General features: G+C 57.6%; 1 protein-coding gene across 1 annotated transcript in view; it reads left to right on the top strand.

Annotated features, from left to right (window-relative positions):
* Positions 1-7,495: 7,495 nt before the first annotated feature.
* RAB11FIP5 (RAB11 family interacting protein 5) overlaps positions 7,496-12,042 on the top strand; it is a 37,162-nt gene continuing 32,615 nt past the window's right edge. The window contains exon 1 of the mRNA XM_061351926.1: positions 7,496-7,875. Coding sequence (XP_061207910.1) covers positions 7,505-7,875 — 371 coding nt within the window. The 5' untranslated portion in view covers positions 7,496-7,504. The remainder of the gene's footprint in view (positions 7,876-12,042) is intronic.

Raw genomic sequence — 12,042 nt, 5'->3', positions numbered from 1 at the left:
TCCACTGCAATTCCCAAAGGCACCCAAGTGCGGAGCAGCTCTGACCCACATGGACCTGGGAGCAGCCCAGCAGCAGGGATCCCAGTTGGCGAGCACTGCTGTGAGTATCCGGTTAGCAGGCACCCCAGCTGGCGGGTATCCCGGTTATCTGGCTTCCCAGTTAGCCAGTATCCCAGTTAGTGAGGATCCCGGTTGGTGAGCATCCCAGTCAGTGAGCTTTCCAATTGCTGGGCTTTCCACTTAGTGAGCATCCCAGTGAATAAGGACCCCAGCTGGTGAGCATCCTCATTAGTGGGAATCCCAGTTAGTGGGCATCCTGGTTAGCGAGCATCCCAGTTAGTGGGCATCCCAGTTAGTGAGCATCCCACTTAGTGGGAATCCCAGTTAGTGGGCATCCCAGTTAGTGAGCACCCCAGTTAGTGGGCATCCCAGTTAGTGGGCATCCCAGTTAGTGAGCACCCCAGTTAGTGGGCATCCCAGTTAGTGGGCATCCCGGTTAGTGAGCATCCCAGTTAGTGGGCATCCCAGTTAGTGAGCATCCCACTTAGTGGGCATCCCATTTAGTGAGCACCCCAGCAGCAGGCATCCAAGTTAGTGGGCATTCCAGTTAGTGAGCATTCCCAGTAGCAGGCATCCCAGTCAGTGAGCATTGCAGGTAGTGAGCAACTCAGTTACCAGGAATCCCAGCTCCCAGTTAGCAAGCCTGGTAGTTAGAGGGCATCCCAGTTAGCGAGCATCCCATTTATCAGGGATCCCAGTTAACAGTGAGCACAATTCCAGTCAGCAGGAATTCTCCCAGTTAAAGAGAATCCCCGTTACCAAACAGCCCAATTAATTATCAGGCTGCTAATGAGTGGGGATGCCCCTTAGTGCAGAGCCTGCCGAAGGGATCGTTACCCACCGGGGATCCCAGTTTCGGGGATCCCAGTTAGGGAGCATCCCACTTAGTGGGGCCCCAGATGGGACGTACCCAATTGGCAGCATCCCAGTAGGATCCCGAGGGGTCCCGGAGGGTTCGAGGGGGTTACGGGGGGACCGGGAGGGTCTCGGGGGGTCCCGGTGGGTCCGGTCGTTGCTGTTCCGCCTCTGACCGCCAGAGGCCGCTGCCCGACCGCGCTGCGCCCGGAGACACGGCTGCGACATCGGGAAGGGACCGGGATGGGAACACCGGGATGGGGGGCAACGGGATGGAAACACCGGGATGGGAACACTGGGATGGGAACACCGGGATGGGGGAAACCGGCATGGAAACACCAGGATGGAGAACACCGGCATGGGAACACCGGGGTGGGGAACACCGGGATAGGGGGCAACGGGTTGGGAACACCGGGATGGGGGACATCGGGATGCGAACACTGGGATGGGAACACTGGGATGGGAAAACCGGGACGGGAACACCGGGATGGGAACACTGGGATGGGAACACTGGGATAGGGGACACCGGGATGGGAAAACCGGGATGGGAACACCGGGATGGGGGACAACGGGATGGGGAACACTGGGATGGGAACACCGGGATGGGGGACACCGGGATGGGGAACACTGCGGTGGGGGACAATGGGATGGAAACACTGGGATGGGAACACTGGGATGAGAACACCGGGATGGGGGACACCTTGATGGGGCACAATGGGAAGCATCCTGATATAGGACATCAGGAGTGGGACACACCGGACTGGGACAGTGGGATGAGACACACCAGGGTGGGATGAACACACTGGGGTGGGACAGCAGAGTGGGGACAATGGGCTGGGAGACATGTGAGGATGGGATACACTGGGCTGTGGCAGAGCAGGCAGGACAGCAGGTGGGACAGGGGGATGAAGGACACTGGGCTTGGGAAGACTGGGATGGGAAAGTGGGATAGGACACACTGGCATAGGAAACACCAGGGTGGGATGAACACACTGGGGTGGGACACAGAGGAACAGCACAATGGGTTGGGGCACTGCAGCGATTGGATGTATTGGAATGGGACACACTGGGGTGGGACAAAACAGGGCTGGGAGCTTGGGTGCTGGTGTGGAGGAAGGAGGGGAGACTGAGCTGAGCTCTTAGGCAGAAGCTCTTCCCTGTGAGGGTGCTGAGGCGCTGGCACAGGGTGCCCAGAGAAGCTGTGGCTGCCCCATCCCTGGCAGTGCTCAAGGCCAGGTTGGACACAGGGGCTTGGAGCAAGCTGCTCCAGTGGAAGGGGTCCCTGCCTGTGGCAGGGGTTGGAGCTGGATGGGATTTAAGGTCTCTTCCAACCCAAACCAGGCTGGGATTCTGGGATTCAAGCCTGATCCCACCCAACCAGCCAAGGGCACACCAAGGGCACCACCACCTCCCTGTGTGCCCAGAGCAGGGGTGCTTTCAGGGTCTGAAGCCTGCCCTGGAGCTCCATGCAAGCAGCCTGCCTTCAGCCGAGCCACACGAACCTCATGGGGATGGCTCCATCCGCAGCATCCCGCTCGTGGCTGATCCCAAGGCGAGCAAATTCACCCCATCTCCAACCGGGAGAACCCACGTGAGCTGCAAGCAGCCCCCAAACCCCACGAATCAACCCAAAAAGGGCACAGTCCTGGTCAGCACCTGAAGGCCGTGCCTGTCCCCACCGTGCCATGGGACAACACCAGGTGGGGGCAATGGGAAGGTTGAGGTTTGCCCTTCTCCATGCGCTGCTTTTGGGGCTGAACACGCATCTCTCCTTTGACTTCCCTGGGGCTGGGATGTTGGGGGGGGGTTGGAGCATCCCCACATCCCCCCTTTTAACACTCCCATCCGCCCCCCCAAAATGTGGGACCAACTCCAAACCCTCCCCATCCATCTGCCCACCCGGGAAAGTCAAAAGCAGTGTCATTGCCAAATCCAGAGGTGCCTGCGGAATTGATGGGGCCGGATTTCCACCCTTATTTGTCAACAGGGCCGCCTGGCCTCCCCCCGGCCCCACAAAGCCCCCTTTAATCTCCCATACAATTGCAGTTTGCTCTGCAAACAGCTTGCTGCATGAGAAACGGGTCATTTGGGGGTGGCCGGCGGTGCCGCGGCTAAGCCGGGAGTGAATCCCGGCATCCCGAACGCCGGATTGAAACGCTTCCGAAGCAATTGCCCTTCAATAACCCTAATCCTGGGCTCTGAACAGGGGGGGTATGTGTATGTGTGTGTGTGTGTGTTAACTCCTGCCCATTCTTCCCACCTTATTATCTATTGATTGACTTTTAGAAAGGGTAATAACATGAAGAGATTGATGCTCTGAATCCCGCCCGCACATCAAATGGAGCCGGGGGTTCATTTGCAGGGTGGGATCCGATGGATAAAGCCCAAAGCTTTGATTCAACCCCCTCCCCTTCTCCCCGAAGCAGAGGGCGAAGGGGTGATGGGGGCGGCACGGAGACAGGGATAAAGGAAAGGGGGGGGGATAGAGGGAAGCAAACAATCAGAATAGAAGCAAATCATTTCTCCTCTCTCCCTTCCCGAGATGCGCGATAAAGCCCCTGTCCCCCTTCCCCTGGCTGATAACGCCTCTCATTTCACTGCAAGGCCTAAAAATGCCATTTCTAAGCAAAACAGGGCGCTGCTTTCCCATAGACAGCTGATAAACGTCAAGGGGAGTGGGGGGGGCTCTTCCTTTTTTACCTGTTTCCCCCTCATTTCCCTCTCGCTTCGCGCAGGGAAATGCCCCCGGAGCTACAAAGGCCAATCCAAGGAATAGTTCAGTCCAAATAGGCAAGAGGCGCTCGCAGCCAGCTTCCCCATTAGCATTTTGAGGGCAAATATGCAGCAATTGGAGATAATGACGCCTGATTATTCAATCCAATGAATGTTAAATAGGCTGCGAGGCCGCCCGGGCCTTATCTCGCCCGCTTCCCATTTATTGGAGTTGAGTTTAGTTTTAATCGTTTCCCATTGGAACTCTTTATTTGTCTTGGTTTCAACCTCACCCCCCCTCCCCTTGCCTCCATCACCCTCCTGCCATTCCTGGGCTGCAAGTTGGGATTTAGTGGTGGGAAAACACCCCCAATCACTGCTGTACCTTGGGGTTAGGGGGTATTCTGCTTGTACCCCCCAATGGAACAATGGGAGGTTTGGTGATGCTGTTAAACGTGGGTTGCGTGTCCATGCACTGCATTCAATGGTGGGTTAGAGCTATGGAAGGTGTCCTTGCCCGTGGCAGGGGTTGGAGCTGGAGGAGCTTTAAGGTCCCTTCCAGCCCAAACCAGGCTGGGATCCGATGTTCCTATGCTTCACGTTGCTGCTGCAGAGATTTGGGGTGTTGCATCCCCAGCTCTTGGCTCATTCTTCATCTCTTCCCCTCAATCCCAAGCTTGTTTGTGTGGGTGCTGGTGCAGTCGCTCCCTCCTCAAGTCTCAGCACTCATCATAAATCCCAGCCTGGTTTGTGTTGGAAGGGACCTTAAACCCCATCCAGCTCCAACCCCTGCCACGGGCAGGGACCCCTTCCACTGGAGCAGCTTGCTCCAAGCCCCTGTGTCCAACCTGGCCTTGAACACTGCCAGGGATGGGGCAGCCACAGCTTCTCTGGGCACCCTGTGCCAGCGCCTCAGCACCCTCACAGGGAAGAGCATCCCATAAACCAAACCCAGTCAGCAAAGGAGCTCTTGGAGGTGCACAGCACGATGGAGAGCAGCATTTTGCACCAAAAAGGGGTTGGGGGGGGGAACAAAATCATGTTATTAGCATCGTTTTCCAGCTCCTTGCTCGTGTGGCAGATGGCATTATGGGAGAGCCCTCATCTAGGATGCTGTTGCAATGATACTTAGGAGAGGGTGAGCGAAAGGGAAGGAGAGGAGGAAGCAAAAATCAATGTTAAAGACAAATCAAGGTTGAAGGGAAAAGGCAAAGTTTAAGGAAATCTTAAAGGGGAAATTCAAGTTTAAATCCAAAATTAAAGTAGAAGCAAAAGGTAAAGCAGAATTTAACCCATCCCAGGCTGGTGCAGGACATCATGAAGGCACCCATAGGGCAGTGACACAGCCCCAGCGCTGCTCCTAACCCATTTTCCCTGTGATCCAAGAGGAGAATAACCAACCCCTCCTTGACTCCTGGGGTAATGAACCCCGCTCTTCATGGCTCAGATGCAGAAGTGTCGCTTCAATCAAAGAGGGGACTCAAAAAGAGCTGGGAAGTGGGGCAGGGAAAGGTGGAGATGGAACCAGGACCCCAATTATGGGGCCAGGATGGAAAGCGGGTGAGGAGGAGATGCGGGCGAGGAGAGATAATCAGGGAGGAGGGCAAAAAAAGGGGGGAAAACCATCAAAAGAAGGCAAAACCAGGAGCAGATGCTGAGGAGGGATAAGAGGCAGTAGCGGAGCGGTGCGGGGCACCGGGGGGGTGGGATAATTGGATTTCAGTTCATCTCGGGGGCGATAAGAAATTCCCTGTGTTTTGATGCCTCTATGAAGCATATTTTAATGTCAGATTTAAATAGGGACGGGGCAGCGCATCCCATGGGAAAATACACAGGTTCCTGAGGGGTTCTTTTCCCTATTTCCCGCAGCTGGGGGCTTTTTGGGGGTGGAATGTGGCTTATCAGCACGCAGGGTTCGGTCTCTTTGGGGCGAGCCGGAGCGGTGCAAAGCCCCAAAAGCAAGGAGATGGGGTGCCGGGATGCCAAAGGAGCCGCAGCAATCCCGAAAGGACCATCAGGGCACCCCGTGTCCCTGCATCCGAGCGGAACGGACACCCCCGGCCCCCGGGGAAGGGCTGTGGAGCAGCATTAAGCCCACAGCTGAAGGTGTCCGGTCGGTGTTAGATGGGAGCGATAGAGCAGAGCAGCCCAGCCCCGTCCCATTAACCGGGGCGGCCCCGGACACCGCTTATCGCGACGGCATCAGAGCCCCGGGGCCGTGACCGTGAGCACCCGACCCGCCCGTACCGAGCTCGGAGTGAGCGGGGATCGGTGTGACCTTGCTGCAGGGGCCGGGAATGCCGGGGTTGGACGTGGAACGGGGTTCTTAGGGTCAGCGGAGGGGGGTTAGCCGTGTGTTAGGGCTGGGGCCCCGCAGGGAAAGGCGGCTGGGAAAGGGGAAGGTCGGTGGGAGCCTCGCACCGGGAATGATGTCGGGATGTTGGGAAGCGGCTCCCGTGGGGATGTGCTCGGGGTGAAGCAGCGTGAGAGGGGCTGGGGGGGCTGCAGTGAGCGTGCGCGGTGTGTGTCTGCGCGCGGTGATGGTGCGTGTGCGGACATGCACGGACATACATGCACATGTATGGACACACATGCACGGACATACATGCACATGTACGGACACATGTGCACAGACATACATGCACATGTATGGACACACATGCACGGACATACACGCACATGTATGGACACACGTGCACAGACATACATGCACATGTATGGACACACATGCACGGACATACACGCACATGTACGGACACACGTGCACGGACATACATGCACATGTATGGACACACATACATGTGCATGAACACACATGCATGGACACACATGCACATATATGGACATACGCACATGTATGGACACACGCACATGTATGGACACACATGCACGGACATACACACACATGTATGGACACACATACATGTGCATGAACACACATGCACATGTATGGACACACGCACATGTATGGACACACGCACATGTATGGACACACATGCACGGACGTACACGCACATGTATGGACACACGCACATGTATGGACACACAGACATGTGCATGAACACACATGCAAGGACACACATGCACATATATGGACACATGCACATGTATAGACACACATGCATGGACACACACATGTACTGGCACACATACATGTGCATGAACACACATGCATGGTCACACATGCACATATATGGACACACATACGTATGGACACACATACATATGCATGAACACACATGCGTGGTCACACATGCACAGACATGCACACATGTATGGGTACACATGCACATGCACAGACACACACATGTACCGGTACACATGCAATACATGGACACACATGCACATACATGGACACACATAACATACATGCATGTGCACACACATACATGGAGGCGCACACACATACATGGACACGCACGCACATACATGGACACACACACACATACATGGACACACACGCACACGCATGCAGGTTTGCTCATACACACACGGCTTGGGGCAGGGTAACAGCAGCGGGTGAGGGAAAGGGGCCATGGGGGACGCGTGAGGCGCGGGAGCTGTCGCGACATCTCGGGGTGTCCAGTGACACCCCCCCGATACCCCCTTCCCGTGCAAGCCCCACCCCCTGCACTTGCCCCCTCCGACCGAGACGGGGCGGGGCCAGCGGAGCGTAGGAGGCGTGGTCTCTGTGTGGGGGGCGTGGCTTCAACAATCTCGGGGGCGGGGTTTGTGAGGGGCGGAGGGGGCCGGTGTCGCTCGCGCTGCGGCCCGGCTGCGGCAGCGGCCTCGGAGCGGGGCCCGGTCCGGTTCGGTTGTGTCCGGTTGGATCCGGTTCCGGCCGGCCCGGCACCTCCCCTCTCCTCAGCGTCCCGCCATGGCGCTGCTGCGTGCGGCCGCGCTGCCGGCCGAGGGGTCCCCGGCCTGGCTGCCCACCCATGTCCAGGTGACGGTGGTGCGGGCCCGCGGGCTGCGGTGCAAGAGCGGCGGCAAGGCGGGCACCAGCGACGCGTACACCATCATCCAGCTGGGCCGCGAGAGGTACAGCACCTCGGTGGCCGAGAAGAGCACCGGGAGCCCCGAGTGGCGGGAGGAGTGCGCCTTCGAGCTGCCCGCCGAGCCCGCGGCCTGCCCCGGCCTGCTCCTCACCGTCATGCACCGGGCCCTGGTGGGCATGGACCGCTTCCTCGGGCAGGCCCTGGTGCCGCTGGAGCCCGCCCTGCAGCAGGGCCGAGCGCCCGACGAGCGGTGAGTGAGGGCCGGGCATCGCCCCAGGGGAGTCGGGAGCGGGGTCCCGGTGTGCTCAGGATGGGTGTCAGTGGGGCCCGGGTGTCACTGGGTCCATAGGAGCCCCCAAATGGGTGTCAGTGAGTCCATATGAGCCCCAGTATGGGTGTTGTGGGGTCTCTGCATACCCAGGATGGGTGTCAGTGGGTCCGTATGAGCCCCAGGATGGGTGTCAGTGGGTCCCTGGGGCCCCAGAATGGGTGTCAGTGGGTCCATAGGAGCCCCAGGATGGGTGTCAGTGGGTCCATAGGAGCCCCCGAATGGGTGTCAGTGGGTCCATATGAGCCCCAGAATGGGTGTCAGTGGGTCCCTACATACCCAGGATGGGTGCTGTGGGGTCCTTGAGTGCCCAGGATGGGTGCTGTGGGTACCCAGTGTGCCCAAGATGGATATCAGTGGGTCCCTGCATACCCAGAATGGGTGCTGTGGATTCCTTGGGTGCTCAGGATGGGTGTTGTGGGTACCCAGTGTGCCCAAGATGGATATCAGTGGGTCCCTGCATACCTAGGATGGGTGTTGTGGTGTCTCTGCTGCCCCAGGATGGGTGTCAGTAGGTCCATATGAGCCCCAAGATGGGTGTTGTGGGGTCCCTGTTACCCCAGGATGGGTGTCAGTAGGTCTATGTGAGCCCCAAGATGGGTGTTGTGGGGTCCCAGCATGCCTAAGATGGATATCAGTGGGTCCCTGGTACCCCAGGATGAGTGCTGTGGGGCCCCAGTGTGCCCAGGATGGATATCAATGGGTCCCTGGTACCCCAGGATGGGTGTTGTGGGGTCGTTGAGTGCCCAGGATGGGTGCTGTGGGGTCCCAGTGTGCCCAGGACGAATGTCAGTGGGTCCCTGGTGTGCTGTGGGGTCCGTGGAGACCCTATGGAGGGGGCCAGAGGGTGCCATGGGATCGGGCTTGCCCCACGGCAGGGGCTGTGCATGCACCAAGAAGGGTGTCACAAGGAGTGGGGGGGTGCCCTGGGGTCTGTGTGTGACTCAGGAAGGGCACTGCAGGCTGAGGGTATCCCGGGGCCTGTGGATGCTCCAGGAAGGACGTTGCTGGGAGTAGGACATCACGTGTGGTGTGGAGGATGGGGTGGCTCCCATCAGCCCTGGAAGGGAATCATGTGGGGCAAGGCACAGGATCCATTCTTCCATGTGTCCCAAGGGACCTTGCTTATCCCGTGAGGGTCCCGCTGGGCTCCGGCATTCCAGGGAAGCTGGGGCACGGATCCACGTTGTGCTTTGTCCTTCTGGTGGCTGTGGTGGGACTGTGACCTGGTTTGTCACGGAGCTGCTGCAGGAGGCTCCCCGAGTTCAGGGCCTGACCCCCATCCCTGTGCTGCTTCCGGCATAAATCCCTATTGGAGGGGATTTGCTGTTCTTCCTCCTGAAGGATTTAAAGCAATAATAACATTTCCTAGCCTTTGCCAAGCGGAGAAATGCGGGAATGTGGATGAAATTCCTTTAGGGAAGAGCTTTGCTGTGTGCCTCTGGGAGCATCCCCACCGCTCTGCCATTCCCAGACCCCAGGGATTCCACTGGCTCAGTGCCCAAAGCACAGGCTTGGAGGGGAGCCTCCTCCCCAGGGCACAGCCTGGAGAGTGGGATCAGCATGGAAAAGGCTTGGAAAAGCAGAGAGACGGCTCTCGGGGAGCCTCCTGCCCGCCCTGGAATGGGAGTGTTCCCAGGGGAAAGGGACTCAAACCATGGAGCTGGTGTCTGAGCGTTTCCCCTGCAGCGCTCAGGTCGCTCCTCTTGGCCCTGCCTGGGGAATGGGAGGTGCTGGAGGAGCTGGATCGGGGTTCTCCAGGTCTGCTTCAAAGCGGGGTTGCGCACAGGCCTCAGGGCAGTGCTGGTCCGTGGGTGCTGGGGAGCACAGGAACTCTCCCATCCTGCCTGTGCTTCGGGGAGCACTGCACCGGGAACATCGTGCTGCTGTCAGCAGAGGGTTCAGGAGGTTGAGCCCATGGTCCTGGCTCAAAGGTCCCGGTGTTAGGGGCTGTTAATCCCATGGGAGCAATGTCCAGCGTGGCTGGATGCTATCACACCATTACCGCAGCACAAGGCGGGGGTCAGGGCGGTGAGGCTGGAGAATTCCAGGCTTTTTGCTGTCTCCTTCCCTCCCTTCCTGTAGCTTTGCTTGCCTAAGGAAAATGAACTTCCCCTCCTGCTGTTAAGAGCTTTTCAGGCTCTTTATGGTCCCTTCTTTATCTCCTGGTGGAAGTGAGCATGGAAAACCTGACAGGGAGCAATCACCCTGAGCATCTCCCTTCACTCACCATGAGTGGAAGCTGCTGGGAGCCTGCAGCATGGAAGGGGCTGCGCTTTATCTTGGATCAGAATCCCAAGTGCTGGAGCTTGTCCAGGTGAAGACTTGGGGACAGGCCCTGGTTCTATGAGACCTCTATAAACTTCCAACCGCATTCCCATGGCTTCCATTGCAACCAGTTTTGTTTAGGAGGAGCTTTTAGTCCCAGATTAAGAAACAGCAAAGCAGGCTCCAGGCCCACAGCATGGAGCACACCCAGGTCTGTGCAGCAGAGATAACCACTGCCTGCAAGTGAGGGATGCAGGACTTGAGCCATACACTGCTTAGGACCCCATTTCTGCTCCTTGCTCCTGGGCACGAAGCTGCTCCCGCTTGGAATGGGATCCTGCTTCCCAAAGGCCTCTGTTGGCAGTGCCCTGCCCTTGCTCTCATTTTCCTGCTCGTTTCTGTTGCATGGGAACGCGTGAGGATTTTCATCCCTGTTTTTCAGCTCCATGGAAAATGTTCCATCCAGCTTGGACTCTCCTCCAGGAAGCATTGGGCTGTTTCTGGGCTGCTCTGTTGAGCTCAGCATCTCTGCCCTTACAATGTGTTGCCCAGGAGGAAATCAACTCTTGGACTTGCACAGGAGCAGCCTTTTGGCCTTTTTGGGGTATCCCAAAGCTTATCCAACACTCGGCCCCAAGGCTTGGGGCTTGGCAAGCAAGGCAGTGGTGCTCAGCATCACTTCTCCTTATCCACTTGAGCTTCTAGTGCCTTTATGTACCACCCATGCCTTTTAGTGCCCAACGTCCATCCTCCTGCGTCAAACCCTCGGTGCCATGGCTCTGCATGGGCAGGATGCTCCTGGTCCTCCCTTCTCCCTCCCATAACCTGTAGATCTCTGGCCTGCCTTGTATTTTGGGAGCCCAAAGCCCAGTCCAGCAGCAGGATGAGACCATGCAATGAAACCCTTCCATAGGGGCATGGTGATGGTCACCACGACAGTGCTGCTGGCACACAGGGAGATGTGGGGGCTCCATGGAGCCCCCCAAGCCAAGGGCTCAGCCCAGCAGCAGAGGGTTTCTCTGTGCTCCCAAGGCAGTTATCAATCCCTTCTGCTTCCTGACAGCCAGGGAGTGCCATTGCAGGCCCCTTTGGGGCTCATCCTGCTTTCCCTCCAAGCCATCCCTGCCACAGGGGGTTTGGGATGGGTGCAGATGACTCCAGCTGCTGTGACCCACAGCTTCCATCCAACACCCCTCAGGCTGTGTTACCCCCTTGGACAATGCGGTGGCATCTCTCAGGTGTGCCCTGTGGTGGGAGCTCCATGCTGGGCATCCCATATAATGCCTTTGGGCCTTGCTGTAGGGATCCCAAAGGATTTTGCTCCGTGGCTGATGGTGGGAAAGGACAGTGGACACATCAGGACCTCCTCCTCATCCCTTTGAAATCCCATTTTACTTTGCTTTCTTTCCCTAAGATCTCACAATGGGAAAGGTTAAACCCTTCCAGGGAGAAGCTCTTCTGGAGCCCAGTCTCCAAAGGGCACAATTCCAGGCTTTGGAGCACTGGGATCTACTTAAGACACTGTGAGTAGCAGGAGGAGCTGTGATCCTGGCTCTGGTGTTGCCTGCAGTGACTTGCAGTTGTTTGTTGGCTGCAGCCTTGGAACAGGAGTTACAGCCCCAAACCTCCCTATAGCACTTCCTTTTACTCCTTCCTGTCCCTTCCCAGCTGTGGAGGGGCTGGTTGCAGGGGGGTCAGGATGGCCTCAGCTCCTCTATGCTGGCAGCAGGAATGAGATGCTCTTCTCACTCTCCATCAGCAGAGAAGCCATTGGGGTACAAAACCTTTTCCTTTGGGTGTTGAACTTCTCCTTGAGGCCAC

The sequence above is a fragment of the Neopsephotus bourkii genome, unplaced genomic scaffold (assembly GCF_033783945.1).
Source record: "Neopsephotus bourkii isolate Nb327-2 ecotype Australia unplaced genomic scaffold, CSIRO-AGI_Nbou_v1 NB_616, whole genome shotgun sequence".
In the NCBI taxonomy this organism is placed as follows: Eukaryota; Metazoa; Chordata; class Aves; order Psittaciformes; family Psittacidae; genus Neopsephotus; species Neopsephotus bourkii.
The sequence above is the reverse complement of the archived record's forward strand: the minus strand, read 5'-3'. Positions and strand labels throughout refer to the sequence as shown.